General features: G+C 42.8%; 1 protein-coding gene across 6 annotated transcripts in view; it reads left to right on the forward strand.

Moving 5' to 3' along the window:
• Nucleotides 1-15,285, forward strand: part of KIF4A (kinesin family member 4A) — a 121,361-nt gene extending 106,076 nt beyond the window's left edge. For 4 of the 6 annotated variants that reach the window (XM_070603898.1, XM_070603901.1, XM_070603899.1 and 1 more), the window contains exons 23-31: nt 685-814; nt 1,977-2,147; nt 2,542-2,649; nt 3,654-3,731; nt 4,092-4,190; nt 4,711-4,893; nt 12,387-12,503; nt 14,122-14,244; nt 14,518-15,285. In XM_070603898.1, coding sequence (XP_070459999.1) covers nt 685-814; nt 1,977-2,147; nt 2,542-2,649; nt 3,654-3,731; nt 4,092-4,190; nt 4,711-4,893; nt 12,387-12,503; nt 14,122-14,244; nt 14,518-14,721 — 1,213 coding nt within the window. In that variant the 3' untranslated portion in view covers nt 14,722-15,285. Of the gene's footprint in view, nt 1-684; nt 815-1,976; nt 2,148-2,541; nt 2,650-3,653; nt 3,732-4,091; nt 4,191-4,710; nt 4,894-12,150; nt 12,335-12,386; nt 12,504-14,121; nt 14,245-14,517 lie in introns of those variants that run through there. The other 2 variants (XR_011535851.1, XM_070603903.1) reach the window with 2 other exon arrangements.
• Nucleotides 15,286-17,198: the final 1,913 nt, after the last annotated feature.

The following is a 17,198-nucleotide window of genomic DNA, read 5'->3' on the forward strand; positions in this document are numbered from 1 at the left end:
AGCACTGCATATTACACACATGCTGGTATGGTCCCTCACTAGACACATAGCTGATTTGAGAAGGAAGCCATTAATGAAACTGAAATATTGTGTAAACCTTGGTCTCGGGCCATACTTGATCAGAAAATATCTAGAAGCTATAACCAGAGTCAGAGTATCTAGTCTTCTTGAGAAACTTCTCAGTCCTGTGGCAGGCACTTCAAGATAATCTCTCACAATATCAGCCATTGGTATCAATTTTGTATTTGATTCCAGCAAAGAGCATTTTCCTGTTTGTTGTTTTAAGATTTTTTCCTTTAGTTCTCTAGCCTAAATCTTGTCCTTGCATAGGTGAGCCACCATATCACAATCCGAGTTTACATGGCCTCAAGAGGAAGTCACATTACAGTCAATGCACTACAACAAAAGCCTTAAAAACAAATCTTTCCAGGTCCTACTATATGACCCATGTATTTCAACCAATATTTAATAAAATAAAACCATTTGGACAGTCTCTTGGAGTCCCTTTGTCACAGGATTTGACATGCTGTATAAAATCCTAACCAGTTGACTCAATCATTATTTAGATGGTACTTAACTGATACCTCCATCCATAAAATTATTTGAAATTTCTCCTTGGAGTTTTTCCCCTCTCACTGGTGTTGAGGCTACTAGCAATAAAGCTTACTGTTTCTTTCCCTAAAGGAGTGCTCAGATTGCTGACCTACAGCAGAAGCTTCTGGATGCAGAAAGTGAAGACAGGCCAAAACACCGCTGGGAGAATATTGCTACCATTCTGGAAGCCAAGTGTGCCCTGAAATATTTAATTGGAGAGGTAAACATCACTCTTCCTACCAGGTCTGGCTTGGTAGGTTGAAATAAGATGTTAGCCTGGAATACTGTCATAGTGTTATTGCCACTTTTCATGATAGGAACCACAAAGACACTAACATTAGAGAAATAGTTTTATGGGTGAAGGTTGGTGTGAGCAAGTACAGGCCAGTTACTTAGAAAAATATGATATGACTTATAAATTGATACCTGTGATGCCTGGCATATAGCAAGTGCTCAATAAGTGTTCTCTGTTATTATTAGGAAAAGATCAGGATGCCATAGTAGGCCACTGGTTAAACATAAACTATTACACTATGCTACTTTTTAAAATATCTATGAGATGTATATTCAAAAGTCTAAAAGACAATCTAGGAAAGAGAAAACCTAATCATCTTTTGACATATAAAGATTTATCTTAAGGAAAATCCATCTTCACTGACCTTAAAACAATATACCATCTCACATTGTCACAAAATGAATTAAAGTTGATCACCTTTGGTGATTGAGGCATTTTCATTTGAGACAAGCGTACAAACTTTGACTCTGCGAGTTTGAGCAATGCTATCCTTTATACATTTTTGTATTGGGTTAGCAGATTTGTCCTACTAAGGAAATCCTGATTAGTCTTGTGAACACTGGTATTTATGAGGTTCAACATCTGGGCTAGTAGAGAACATAAAACTAGGCCAGCATAGGATATCAATCTAGCCTGAAGAGCCAGATCTGCAGTCTCAGCTACTGTGTCTACGTGTTCTGACATGTGAACGTAGCCATTCTGAGACAGGATATAATTGGCCATAAGGGTGTGTCCTTTGGACTTCTCTTTAAATTAAAGAAGAACTTCTCAAATATCAGAATTTGGAGTTGTCAGATACTGTTTGTATTAGGTTTATTCTTGCCTTGAGGCAGGCAAGAGATTAAATTACGTTAGTGGTGGCTTCTAGCTCTAAGATATCTGTCTCAATAGAAAAAGGGGCTCTTGGCCTCAGGAGTGTTGTTACTATTCAATGGTAGAATCTATATGCCATGAAAAAATAAGAATGGACTTAGACATGGAGGAACTTTTCTCAGTCCATTTCAAGAAAACTGACATTTTCCTGCCTAATGAATGGGGAAAGGTGGCCATTCTCCAAATAAACTGGATCATCTTTTATCCCTTCCAGCTGGTCTCCTCCAAAATACAGGTCAGCAAGCTTGAAAGTAGCCTGAAACAGAATAAAGCCAGCTGTGCTGACATGCAGAAGATGCTGTTTGAAGAACGAAATCATTTTGCTGAAATAGAGACAGAGTTACAGGCAGAGCTGGTCAGAGTGGAGCAACAGCACCAAGAGAAGGTGAACTCTGGCAAGCCAGAAAGCTACATCAAGAAACCAAACCGTTGTTGCTTTTTGTTGTTCATTAAAAAAAAAAATAGTAGGGGGTATGAAGTTTTTTTCAAAAGACCATGTAGTCTTTTCCAAATTTTGCAAATAGGAAACCTGAAACAGAGAAATGACTTGCCTAAGTTTATACATACCAGTGACAATGGCTTTTAGCCTCCAACTTTAATACTAAGATTAACATTGCTGATAAACCTTGTGGCTGTGCTTGCTACTTCAAGCCATGAGAGCAAAAGAGAACAGTTTACTTCTAAATCACATAGCAGTCATCTGGATAACTGCTTGGACTAAGCCAGAATTCTTTTTTCCTCTTATTCCTTTGGTCCCATTGGGTTGTATCTTTCTCTAGGTGCTGTACCTTCTCAGTCAGCTACAGCAAAGCCAAATGGCAGAGAAGCTGCTCGAGGAGTCAGTCAGTGAAAAGGAACAACAACTGTTGAGTACCCTGAAGTGTCAGGTATGATAAGGAGCCAAAGGTCTCCTGAGATGGGTTCCGCAGGCCTGACTGAGAATCCTGTCTGATTTAGACCATTGTACTTGCGGCAGAGAGCAACTAACTACTGAAAAAAGGTTTATAATGGTAGCCTCTATTACCTTTTGGCCCTATTTGATCAATTTAGGGGTATTTAGAGTGTAGCCACACATAGAATAACCTCCTTTTTGGTACAGAAATAACAGTACATACTCCATACCAGACTTTGAGGCCTTCTGGTTCTTTTCCTTAACTCTGAGCTCTAAAGAGTTAAGAAAGTTAAATCATCCAGAAAAATCCTAGGGGCATTCACCTGTCTCTTCCTGAGCCTGTTCTTCTGAGCTGAGACCTGACATGTTTGTAAAATGCCTGGGGTGTGAATTTCCTCCAGAGGCTGGGAACACCGCACCCTTTAGTAGCATGTTGGAGCACTATTTTATCCAACTGAGAATGTTTGCTGAATCACCAGTCTCTATAGAGTTTCTTTGGCACCTCCCATTGAAGACATAACCAAACTAGTTAAGGTCGTATGCGTGCATCCAGTCGTCTTATGTGGCAGGAATTTTAATTAGGCTTATTAGAGTAGCAAATAAACTGCCTAGTTTGTGTTGAGAAGGGTCAACAAAAGCATCTGTAGACCTCAAAGAAACAGCGCTAACTCTCCATTGTGGGTTTCTTAATCAGCATCCTGATGTGAATAAGGGATGTGAGGCTAGAGAATAGAAAAGAAAAAGGAAGGTGTAGGGCAGAGCCCGTGGTTCCTGCGAGTGTGATCAAGGCTGCTTGGGAGCATTGAAATCCAAGTGACATTCAGGACACCTAGGAACGGGTACAAATCAGGCATTTTTCTGGGTGCCAATGCCTGCTGTGCAAAAACCATCTGCTGCCAGCAACTTGGCAGCAGTATGTTTTCATCTATGTGAGTTGTCTGCTAACCCACATGTAGTGCCCAAAATAACCCCACCTATCACTGCACTATCTGGAAATAGGATGAAGAGCTTGAGAAGATGCGAGAAGTTTGTGAGCAAAATCAGCAGCTTCTCCGAGAGAATGAAATCATCAAGCAGGTAATAGAGCTTCCTACCTACTTAATAAGCCCTGGGAGACCCTGTTGCAACTGAGGCCAGCTCTTGGGAGCAACCATGAGTGTGATGAGTTGGCTCTATTTTATGAGGTCTACATCGACTTTCCATGTGATAATAGTCATGTGCATTTCAAAATAATTTAAACATACATTTTTTAATTTGCTCTTTTCTGAATCTAATACTGATCTTGTAAAGTGGGAGTCCTTCAACCTACTTCACTATTACCCTGCCTCACTTCCCTATGGTTTGAAATTAAGCTAGCTTAGGAATCTTTATGTTTTAGCCATGAACACTCTCAGAAGCTGCCCTGCAACGTACACTTTGTCTCTTCTTTTCAAATAGAAACTGACCCTCCTCCAAGTAGCCAGCAGACAAAAACCTCATCTTCCTAAGGATACCCTTCTATCTCCAGACTCTTCTTTCGAATATATCCCGCCTAAGGTAAACTGCTTAGTGACTGTGATACCTTAACATAGCCAAGGTGTTTGGGGTGAGTGTGCTAAAATCGCCTTTTAAGAAGAGGTTGAGAGTTAAAATCCCCAAATTCCAGCATCTCAGTTTTCCTTGGAGTCCCAGATAAAACTACAATACAAATTTAAGGTAATCTCCCTCTCCAGAAGGCTGACTTTTGGCCATGTACAGGCATTATGTAACACAACTGAGGAGGAGGAGCTGGAGAAAAGAGCAGTGTTCAGCTGTCCATCCAAAGATACTTATCTCATCATAGCATGAGTCCCTCCTTCCTCCCTCAAATTGCTCAGCCTCTGTCCCTTCAAAGACTCTGCAAGGCCAAAGGCTAAAGCAGAATTTCTTCTGATTGGTAAAGCCAAGTGGGGTATATCTGAGGGAGTCTGAAATCTCTGCTCTGAGAATATAGCTGGCAACAGCTACTGGGAAGATATGATCCACATGTGGTTTTTTTTATTTTTATTAAATAACCATTCCAAACCTTTTTTCTTAGCCAAAACCTTCCCGTTTTAAAGCAAAGTTCCTGGAGCAAAGCATGGACATCGAGGATCTAAAATATTGTTCAGAGCATTCTGTGAATGAGCCTGAGGATGGTGATGGTGATGGTGACGATGGGGATGATGAGGAATGGAAGCCAACAAAATTAGTTAAGGTGTCCAAGAAGAACAGCCAAGGGGTAGGAGACAGCTCTCATCTCTGTCAGGGGTTCCAGTCATCGGTCTTCACTGCCAGTAGGAATATGCTGGCCCCATATCGTGCACCCGAGCCCCTCGATCCTGTTCAGAGGCATTGGTTCCACTGAGGAGTGCTTGCTGAGCCAGCTCTGTGTGGAATCCAGGGCTGGTAGAGAGGGCTGTCTGAGTGTAGAAGGTGGCTCTCTTCATGTTTTCAGGTTCTTACCATCTGAACAGGTAGTAGTCTTCTAAACCATTTCATTGAGGCTGGTTCCAAAGTGATCATAATAATCCTTCACATTTTTACAGCACTTTACAGTTTATGAACCATTCTTATATATGTTATCTCTTTTCATCGTCACAAAAAATCTAGTGAGATATTTATTATTTGCATTTTTACAGGTGGATCTGAGACCCACAGGAAGGAAATGACCTTGCTCAAGGTCATAAAACCAAATGACAGTTAGGACTTGAAACCAAATATTCAGACTCCAAGTCCAATTTATTTCTACCGTATCATGGTCATATAAGTAAAAATTACAGGCCAGAAGTTGAGTGGGGACTTTACCTTCCTTGCCTAATAGAGTGATTTTGCTCACTAGGCTAATGGGCAATAGGAATTAGAGAAAAGGCTAATAATTAAGATGGAACACACCAAGTGAAGGCTAGTTAGGAACAATCTGACTTTGAGGCATGCTTTATTTACTTAACACAATAATAGTCCTACGTAATTATCAAACCTGGATGTTTTATGTTGAAACATTAACTTCCCAGGCACTATAGTTCACCACTACCCCGACTGTGCTCTGCAGCCATGTTTTGTTTAAGGAGACCAGTTCACAATTTACCCTAGCTGGCTTCCTGGAAGGGTGCTTGATTTCTTTAGCTGATTGATAGTGTACCACTTGGGGAACTGAGCCTTATAAAGCCACAACTCCAAAGAGAAGCAAGTCATGAGGAATGGACAGTCATGATGGCATTAAGACATTTGGAGAGAGTCATCAGGAATGCAACATATCATGTTCTCTTAGTGGGACTAAGAGCTCGTCCTTAGCCTCAGAGAGCTTATACTCTAATGGGAAAACAAGGCAAAGAAATAAAAGCACACCATAGAACCTCAGCATATTCATCTCAGGGAGATGGACTAAGAGGTTTTTAAGAGTGACCATAAAGCCAAACCAAATAGACATAGTTCAAGAACATGCCCTGAAAGAGATGACTATTGCTGCATTATAAAACAGAAAAGGAAATACAGTCTTGGGAGCAACTGGAAGAACCGTTTCTCGCAAAGACTTGGTAGTAGAGGTAGTAGCGGGACAGAGGTTTGAGACACTTGGAGAAAACGGGGCAGAACATGTCTGGCTTTCATTCACTTAACAAACATTTATGGACTCTTTACTATGGTTGAAGTGAAGAGCATGAACTGAATGTAGATGAAAAGGTCAGCTAAGTAATAGGAAGCAGAGTTGAGAAGTACACACAGAAACAAATGGTAGAGGACCTAAAACCCCTGGGAAGAAGTTTCCAAATGTGAAGCAAATACGGGTATACTTCTCCTTGAGGAAAGCTGATTATGCGTATTCTAGCACTGTTGCTCTAAGCTTAAAAGGAAATAAAGAAGTTTAGCAAAAGTTGTATGTAAATAATATTTGCTATCAATGATAAATTCTATGTCTAAACAGTGAGAGATGATTCTTTTCTAAACTTTTCCCCTGATTTTATAACTTGAAAAGAGAATATAACTGGGCTTTAAAAAGAGCAAGTTGGCATACAATCTAATTTCCCCCTTTTCGCAACCTCCAAGTCCATGGATGCTATGACTGCTCTTTCATCAGACTGCTCATAGACACATTAGCAGTAGACCTTGATGCTTTGCGTGAAAGCCATCCTGATTATTATTGTTTCACCCCAGCTGAAGCGGGCTGCTGCCATCACTAGGTTACTGCGAAGGAGACTGCAGCAGCTACCAAAATGATGACTTGTCCAAAGCTAATGCTGAAAAAGCGGGCTTCCTCACTTAGCCATGTTTTCTATACGTACTAAGGAGCTGCTGAGGGATAGGCCATGTGCTTTAGTAAAAGAAAGCAATAGCTTAGAAGCCGGGCAGACATGCGTTCTAGTTTTGAGTTTGCCACTGATTAGTTGGATGGCTTTAAGCACGTCACTTCATCTCCCTAGACCTCAGGTTCCTTATCTACGTAATGAAGAGATTAGACTGGAATAGATGATGTATAAGGTCCTTTCTAGCACTAATATCCTAAGTCAAAGTGACAGTTCAAAGTTTTATAAATGGGTTTTGTTTTTGTTGTTATTTTTAATGAATGGGTTTTAATAATACTACCTTTATATGGTGTTATATGGTATTGAGAAGTTAAAAGGAGTATATGCAAAAGTACCTTGTGAAGGATAAAATATCGTGAAGGTATTGTTATTAAGGCACTGTAAGCACTTTACAAATATTCTCATTTGTCCCCTTTGGCAGAAAAGAGAGAACAGGTATTCTTGTCTCTACCTCAGTGGTGAAAGAATGGAGATGAACTAGGATGAAATGACTTGTCCAACGTCATGCCAAGTATTAAATATAGGAGTAGACCCTCTTAATTCCTATCTTGGTATTCTTTATGTTAAAATTTTTTACCTGATCTTATCATTCTGAGACACAATGTAACACTGAAATCAGTGCTAGAAGAATTATAGATTCTAAAGCATTAGTTCTCAACCCTGGCTGCACGTTAGAACTCCCAAGGGAGCTTTTAAACACAGGGAGCCTGGAACCACACCCCCAGATGTTCTGATTTAATTGGCCTGAGGTGGGATCTGGCCCTTTTGAAAAGCTCCCCAGAGATTTCTTACATGCAGCCAGGTTGAGAACCACTGGCTTAAAGGAACCCCAGAGGTCTTTCAGCTCTACTTCCCACTCTATATAAAGAACCCCTCTATTATAGTGGTTCTCAGCGATGGTGTTGGGACATGCTGGTGGGTTACCAGCAGTTGTGATACACACACATGTACATACACACACACACACACCACATTCATATATATTTGAGGTTATGCCTGTGACAAGGTTATGTACCCTCTCTTACATTCTGATCTGCATCCTCATGTGGGAGAGAATAGGATTAAGTTATGGCTGGTGCACATGACATTCATGTGAAAACATCTGTCATGTGTGTCATGACTGTTCTATAATACACTACCAGGTGATTATCTAGGCTCTGTTTGCTTGAAAACTTCTAGTAGAGGGAAGCTCACAGTCTCACAGGGCAGCCCATCATATTCCACTAACTGTTAGAAGGTTGTTCCTTGTTGAGCTAAAATGTGCTATCCTATAAGTCATCCCAGTAGATCTTGGCTAGGGAAAAGTCTAATTGTTCTTCCTTATGACAGCCCTATAGATACCTCTGTCATACTATTATCCCTTTGGATAAAACAGAGACACACAGGCAGGGTAGTAGAGTGTTTTTGAGGCATATAGATGAATTTGTAGATGGTCAGAGGATCATACCCAGCCTTTAGCAATCAATGGATCACTGTCATCCTGGTGAGGTGTCTCTAGGACATGTCACAGAACTGTCTTTTGCCCTGTTTATTCAAAGAAGCAAAGTTTTTTTTTTTCTTTTTTGAGGAAGATTAGCCCTGAGCTAACATCTGCTGCCAATCCTCCTCTTTTTGCTGAGGAAGACTGGCCATGAGCTAACATCCATGCCCATCTTCCTCTACTTTATATGTGGGACACCTACCACAGCATGTCATGTCCACACCTGGGATCTGAACCAGCGAACCCCAGGCCGCCAAAGCAGAATGTGCACACTTAACTGCTGCACCACCGGGCCGGCCCCAACAAAGATATTTTTATTATATGTCCAGTGCTAGCAAGGGTGACTAAGATGGGCATTCCTGTCTATTGCTATTAGGAATATAAATTGGTATACCTTTCTGGAAGGCAACTTGAAAATATGTATCAAAAGCCTTAAAAATGTTCCTATCCCAGGGGCTGGCCCCGTGGCCGAGTGGTTAAGTTCACGCACTCCGCTGCAGGCGGCCCAGTGTTTCGTTGGTTCGAATCCTGGGCGCGGACATGGCACTGCTCATCAGACCACGCTGAGGCAGCGTCCCACATGCCACAACTAGAAGAACCCACAACGAAGAATACACAACTATGTACCGGGGGGCGTTGGGGAGAAAAAGGAAAAAATAAAATCTTAAAAAAAAAAAAAAAAATGTTCCTATCCTGGGCCAGCCTGGTAGGCTAGTGGTTAAGTTTGGCACGCTCTGCTTCAGTGGCCCAGGTTTGGTTCCTGAGCTTGGACCTGTACCACTCGTCAGTGGCCATGCTGTGGCAGCAACTCACACACAAAAAGAGGACTATTGGCAACAGTCGTTAGCTCAGAGAGAATCTTCCTCGGCAAAAAAAAAAAAAAAGTTCCTATCCTTTGGCCCGGTAATTATGCACATAGGAATTTATAATGAAAAAATAGTCATTGGTATGTAAAAAGATTTATTCATCCAACAAATCTTTTTTGAGCACCTAACTATGTATGTATCAGGCATGTTTCTAGGTGCTGAGGATAAAATAAACAAGACAGCTAAGATCCTCAGCCTCATGAAACTGAAGACATTCTTGTGGAGAGAGCCACACAGTGACCAGGAAAACAAATAAAACATTTTAAATGATGATAAGAAATGAAAAGAAAATACAGTGATGTTATAGAGAATGATGGGGTAGGAAAAGAGTATGTTAGAAGAGTGCTTGGGAGAGGCCTCTCTGAGGAAGAGATATTTAAGCTGAGATCTGGACAAAGTGAAGGAGCAAGTGAGGAAAAGAATCAGAGAAAGAACATTTTGGGAAAAGGAAACAGCAAGTGCGAAGACCTCAGGGCAGGAATGAGCTTGGTTTATCAAAGAGCAGCTGAAAAGGCCAGGGTGGCTGGAGTATTTTGAGAAGTGGGAGAGAGTAGTACAAGGTCAGGTCAGAGGGGTAGTCAGGGGCCAGATCGTGGAGGGCCTTGTCAATCACGGTAAGATTTGGATTGTATTTATGTACCACGATATTTGCTGTAACATGATTTATAACAGCAAAACAATCTTAATATCTAACATTAGGAGACTGGTTAAATAAATTGACATTTCCGTGATGAAATACTATATACAACTATTAAATATTAAAAATCATGATGTGATTTTCAAATTTTACAAAGTGATATATATATTATTCCCATAATCAGAAAAAAAATATGTTATAATGGTTTATTTCACCTTCACAACCACAGAACATTGGCGATCGTTGTCATATGAAAGAGACTTAAGGGCTTGAATTTAACTGTAAACTCAGTATGAACCCACAAAGATATGACAAGGGGAAAAAAAGCTACTGTGATTTTAGGCCTCATTAACAGGACTGTTAGGTCCATAACAAGGGAAGTGTTTATCTCCCTCTACTTCACAATGGTTACACCACATTTAGAAAGTTATGCTCATTTCTAGGTGTCACAATTAAATATGAATTTGAACAAACTGATGTCTAGTCATGGTGGTGAGGATTCCTGGAAACCATGTCATGTGGTGAATCATTGGGGGAGCTAGGAATATTTAGCTTTGAGAGGATTTGGACAGAGGGGGCTGGGCAGTAAAAATTATGCTCAGGGTTTGAATAACTATGCTGTGAAAGTGGGGTTAAACTGATTCCATGTCATTCCAGATGGCAGAATCGGGTCCTGTGGTCAGAAGTTATGTAGAAACTATTATCATCTCAGGATAAATAGAGATTTGGATAATTAGACCAGGGATGTTAGAGAGGGGCTTCATACATCAAATCAGACTTTAGATGGTCACCAAGGTCTCTTCTGACTCTACTCCTTCATTCTGTGAGCTCTGCCACCTATGTTTGTCCCAAGCCAAACCATCCCACTTCCTTCCACCATTTGTCTTATAACATCGCTTCCGAAATGCTGATCACCAGCCTCTTTTTTGTTTAATGTCCTCTTTATTAAACACATACGCACAGTGAACTCCAGATTGTGTGCCCAAGGAAACATGCTTATTGATTAAATGGCTTTAATACATGGAAAGCACTTATAACAGTGCCTGGCACAGGTTAAGTTCAGCTATTACTACTGCAGCCTTGTTGGTAAGTGTGAAACATGGCACTGTGAGGGGTATGGATAAATTGTGGCATATTAATGGAGTGACAATGAATGGAACTGGAGCTACATGTGTCAACGTATAATAAGATGCTATTTATATAAAGTTTAAAAACATGTAAGAGAATTCCTTGTATTTTTTATGAAAACTCATATATGGTAAAAGATATGCATGGAAATAATAAACACCTAATTCAAGAGACTTTGCCCCTGGGAGGGACAAAGACTTTGCAAATGGGATCAGGAAAGGGTAGACAGGAGGCTTCAGTTATATCTGTATTTTACTTCTTAAAGGAGGAGTGGGGACATGAGTGAGGTTTTTTTATTCTCTATGCTTTAAATGCCTGAAAAAATTATGGCATCCTAAATTGGGATACATTATTTTAGATGGGGTCTGACTAGCCCAGGGGACAGTGAAGCGGTATTCCTCATGATTTCTGAACTCCAAATTTCTGCCTGACTGCAACTGCTTTTTGATAGTCACTTTACATTGTGGACTCATGGAGCTTGATAACACCTCAAATCCCTAGGCCTTTTTTGTACAAACTACTCTTCAGCCAGCCTGCCCCCCATATTAAATTTGTATGGCTGATTTGGGGGGAACTCACATTTATTCCTGTTACAACATTTCTTTCTACTTTCAACCCACAATTCCAGTCTGTCAAAATATTTTTGAATTGTGATTCTGTTATCTTACATATTAATCATCCTTCCAACTTTGTGTCGTTATCACTAATATATATGCCTACCTTGTAGACTGGTTATGAGATTCAAGTGAGATTTTGTATTTATATATTAAAATACTCTGAAAACTGTAAAGTGCTATACAAATGTAAATGATCTTATTTCATATCATCAGTGATTTATTAAAATGCTGAACGACTAAAGTGCTGAGGACAAAGCCCAGACTGACCCTGAACAAACGGTAGAAATGTGAGTTGGATGAAAGTACAGTTAGGTAGATCTAAAGATATCAAGCATCTATACTCAGTCCTTAAATATACCTAACGTACTACCATCCAGCCTGCAGTTCTCCACTTTGCCCATAAAATTATCATGAGAGTTTTTGTCAGTTGCCCTGCATTCTTATGGTACCCCTCTGATCTGTCTTTCAAGTATACTGTCCAAAAAAGAAAATGGATTTGTCTGGCATGACTTGTTCTTAGTAAACCTATGGCGGTTCTTGGTGACCATTGTTCCACTTTAGAAGAGAGGACTGAGGAGATAGAAGGTGATGGTACTTCCTACCTTTTTTTTTTTTTTTGAGAAAGTCTCGAAAATTAAGGGAAGGCACTTCAAACTAGTTTTCTAACGCTTTCAGTAATGTGTCTTTCTACAAACCTGTTTTGCAGTGTTCCTGCAAGGGCTGGTGTGGGAACAAGCAATGCGGGTGCAGGAGACAAAAGTTGGACTGTGGCATGGACTGCAGCTGTGACCTCACAAAGTGTAGGAACCGTCAGCAAGGCAAGGTAGGATCAGTGCTATTGCCCCTCCCCATCTCTTCAGACCTCCCACTAATCTCTGCTCTTTTCTTCTATCTTCCATCCTGAAACCTGGAATCTCCTACACAGCTCTTCCTACCCTGCTCCTTCCCTCTGCAGCCAGAAGGAGAGACATCTCACTTCTCAATGCTTCTTCCTCACTGCTAGCCCATCCACACAAACCACAGCCCTTCCCAGGAGATTCCCAAGGATGCAGCTCCCCACCTCCAGCCTTGGCTGTAAAGTTTCTGTACAGTCTCTGAGGCAGGAACAAGGAACAGGAAATCAGGCATTTACAAGCATATAGACACGCAGGATTAAATTCATGCAGAGGCTTAGCTGGAACCATAAGGGCCGTATGCTGAGGTGGCAGCTTCCAGGAAGGAAGTTAATCCTTCTGACATCTTGAGGCATTAGTTACTTAGACCCTCTCCATGGGAACCAGCTATTCCATGGTTCTAGGAGAAGACCCACAGGAACTTGGTCTTTCTAATAGTCACTGTTGTGAGCCAAGTTAACTGTAACTGTCCTCCTGATATCGCTCCCAGGAATAGCAAACTCAGGGAAACAAAATGTGCACTGAGAAGGGCAGCACCAAGCAGGTCAGATGCCCATATTTGCCTTACACCTACCTGTACCTACAGCAAAAGCTCACTCCTACAGCTCTCTGTGCGATAATAATTCTGGCAAGCTTAGTCTGATGGTCGTTCATCGTGCATTTCTTGAGCATCTACATGTGAACAGTTTTGCCCTAGGTCTTCTATTAAAAACACTTCTAAGGTAGGTAGCCATTAGAGGACTAAAATGGCAAGCTACAGGTTAGGCTAAGAATCCTAGAAGTAGCAGAGACCTTGGGATTCTCTATGCCTGTGTTTTTTTCAATTTAGATTCTAGAGTCCTGTGATGGCTCCATGAAAGTGCCCCTGAGCATAGAAGCATGGCCTGACTCAGTTTGACCCCATGTCAACCAAAGCAGTTTGCTCTTTACGTACTTACATAATAGGCTTCCTCTTAGGATTTAACTTGTAAAAACCACTCATCTAGTCCATTGCTTCCATTTTACAGAGAAGGACACTAAGGCCCAGAGATAAGCATATGTGATTCACTTGATGTTACACAGCTGGTTGTGACAGCTAAGATTAGCCCTCAGGCTCCCTGACTCTTAATCCAGTCCTATTTCCATGACAACAGGTTATAATTCTAATCCAAGCTCTACCACAGAGTCCCCTTGCTACCTAAGTAACTTCTCTCTCTTGGCCTCAGTTTCCTTCTCTGAAAGGAAAATTAATACAGACAACACCCTGTAGAGGTGATAAAAAGGATATTGCAAATTGTAGAATGGGGAAGATTAATCAAAGCAACTACCAGGGCTTCGCCTTGTTTTAAGCCTTGCCTCGTGATGTATCCTGTGCCGCTATCCTACCTAGTCCTTTGCCTTCAGAAGCTGCCATCAAGCATTGTGACCTCCCCAAGCAGGGTCTCCCTGCGACTTGCTTAGACTGATTTTGAGGCCCTCAGAGCTGGTACCTCACTGGTTGAAGGAGAGCGGACTGATTTTGTAACCCTGGTAGCTGGATTTCTAATAGCCTGTCTGCTCCATTCTCAGGATAGCTTGGGCACTGTTGAGCGGACCCAGGATTCCGAAGGTTCCTTCAAACTGGAGGATCCCACAGAGGTGACCCCGGGATTAAGCTTCTTCAACCCCGTCTGTGCCACTCCCAACAGCAAGGTAGGTGGGCTAAAGGGCAGGCATTTCCAGCTGTCTTAGCGTCCATCTCTGCATTAGCTGTGACAGAGAACGGTGGGAGAAAAGGGGTACAAGTATAATCCACTTGCTGGGGACTGGGAATCAGGCATAGGCTGGAGTCTGTTTTCTTCCACAGAGCAATCTTAGAGGACACGTGGTTCTACTGGGAGTGTGCTGAGCATTTGTAATGGCTAGGTTGGGTTAAGCCTCTGCCCCTACCTAGGATCTGGTCATACCTGTCTCTGTCCTTCCTAGATCCTGAAAGAGATGTGTGATGTGGAGCAGGTGCTGTTAAAGAAGACAGCTCCAGCGACCCCCTCCCTTGGCCTCCCAGAGTCGATACACGTAGCAACAGAATCCCAAGAAAATAAAGCTCCAGGGAAGAAAAAGAAACGAGCTCTGGCCAGCAACATCAGCTTCTTTTCTGGCTGCTCCCCTATTGAAGAAGAGGCCCACTGAAGTTGGACTCGTCATTTCGGCCCCAGTCTGGCTTGGGAGATGCTTGCAGCCAGAAAGGGTTTTTTAATGACTCCTCTGGATTTCAGGTTTCCTGCTGTTTAAAAGAAGGGACAGCGTGTTACTGAAAGGGAGGGAAACTTTTTTGGATGTTGGCCCTCAGTCTCTAGCCCCCCAGACCCAGACTACTACTCTGTCTTCTCCAGGAGGATGCTAAGCCACCTGCAGAAGCGAGAACCAACTGACCTTCCTGACAACTCATCAGAAACCAGTCCCCAGCACAGTCTAGCTCTTTCTTATTTGTGAGCAGCTAAGGCCGTCTCCAGACGAGGCTGAGGCTGTCTTATCTCTGGGTTATCTCAGCTTAACAGCGGAGCAAATGGCAGAACCTGGCCTGAGCTGGAGGGCTGGCACCTATCCTTCAGGAATGGGGTTGGGATCTTTCCTGCCCTGACCGTCTCTGGATTTTAAGTGTTTTAACAGTACCCTCCATTGTCTTCCATGTTGCTGAGGTAAATGAAATATTTTTAAATGTTAATGTTAATTAAATAAATAAATCTTAGCCCATCTACTGTTTGGAAAGATCTTTCCGTGCTGGAGGGAGAAAGACAATTTCAACCTATGTTCCTCAGCCCCGGGACATGCTGTTAAGGAGAGTCAGCGTGAGTACCTCACTGCCTTGTAGTGGCCCTCATCCCTCAGGGCAGGATGGAGCACCATGTCGGGCCTTTGTGTTGCTCTGCAGCCTTAGGAAATTGCAATAATACTAGCAAAGCCAGTGGCCTGGCCTCCACTGGAGAGCCTGCCTAGCCTCCAGATTTGGGAGGAAGGAACCATATTTACAAAGTATCTCCATGCACCTGCCACAATCCACAATTTTATTTGCTCCTCACAAAAAACTCAAGGTGGATAGGTGTCCTTATTTTGCAGATGAGGAAACTGAGATACAAAGAAGTTAAGTAACTTATCTAAAGTTACAAAGTTAGTGAGTAATAGAGGATAGGTGTCCTTATTTTGCAGATGAGGAAACTGAGATACAAAGAAGTTAAGTAACTTATCTAAAGTTACAAAGTTAGTGAGTAATAGAGCTAGGACTTAACCCAGGTCTAACACCAAAGCTTCTTGTGTAAGTGTAGAGAGGCAGGGGTGGCCATTCCTAATGCCCTGATTTCTTGGCGTAGCATGGGTGTGGGACAACACTGCTGCCCAGTCCCAGGACGGCTCAGCACACCGGCTGCCTGCTTTCTCCTTTGAAAGGGGAGAGGAGGGGCGTGGCTTACTCCTTACTATGCATCAAGGTTCTCCATCTCTGCTTAAAGCTAAAATGGGGCCAGCCTTGGAATGCCAAACACTGGCTGCTGACTCACTTTGCTGCCTTCTAAAGAGTTTGCAAGCCCTGGGCTTCATATCCATGCATTCTGAATCCCAGCTCCCTCCCCTCAGCAAAAAAAAAGCTCCCAAAGAACCGCCCAGAACTCAGCACATGAAAGCCAAGACTCCTCTAGAATCCAACGGAGCCCAAGCAAAGGAAACTGAAGGACAACCTGCCTAGAATGAAGCCTGCAGGAGGACTAGGTGACTTGGTAGCCTTCTCTGGCCTCCTGCCAGCAAGCAGCCTTGCTTCTCTTTGCATTTTAATGCAGAGGGAGCAAGGGAGCCTCTGCCATTGCCAACTAGAGCCCCTGGATACAATGGGAAGGCAGAGAGGGAGGGGGCGGCGGCTCTTGGCATAAGAGAGCCAGTCCTCCTTCTCACTGTTCCAAATCCAGTACGTGTAGGGGGAGGGGTAAATGAGCTTTTCCCCAGAGAAGACATCCTTTCCCACCAACACTCTGCTAGCCCCTAGGCTTCAAGCCACTACATTAGCCAAAGGTAGAGAGGGAAGGTCAGTCAAGCCAGCTCCCAGCCCCCAGCCCACCCAGAACCCTGAGCTTTAGCGCTAAGCTGACTACAACGCACTAGCCAGCCCTCTCCTGCTGGTGGTATAGTAACAGCATCTCTTGCATATGTTCATCTTTCAAAAGCCTGTGACCCTAACATACACTCCTCAAATGATTCTGGGGAAGAGACTTTAGATGCCTTGGGGACAAGGCAGCAGGAATGACTCAAGTCTCAGCATGCCCTGAATGAGCATCTCCTGCCTGGGGTGACGAGGGGAAGGAGAGGGCTGCTAGTGTCACCCAGAATCCACAAGGCCCATGGGGACCCCTGATCCAGAAACAGGACGACTTGCTGCCCAGAGTTCAGGAAGTAGCTTACACCTCTGTCTCTTCTAGATGCACCTTGCAGAAGTGGAAGCAGGATCCCAAGAGGGAAGGGAGGCTGATGAATCAAGGCTGTCCTCTCAGGGAGCTTGAGACCAGATGCTAGACTTCCTCACATGCACACAGCCCCCCCCCCCACCCCCCGCCTTCCCAGGGGGCTGGCTGGGCCCCTTCTCCTCACTGCCAAGTTGCAAAGTTGTGTGGTCACCTCCCCCC

Source organism: Equus przewalskii, chromosome X (assembly GCF_037783145.1).
Source record: "Equus przewalskii isolate Varuska chromosome X, EquPr2, whole genome shotgun sequence".
Classification (NCBI taxonomy): domain Eukaryota; kingdom Metazoa; phylum Chordata; class Mammalia; order Perissodactyla; family Equidae; genus Equus; species Equus przewalskii.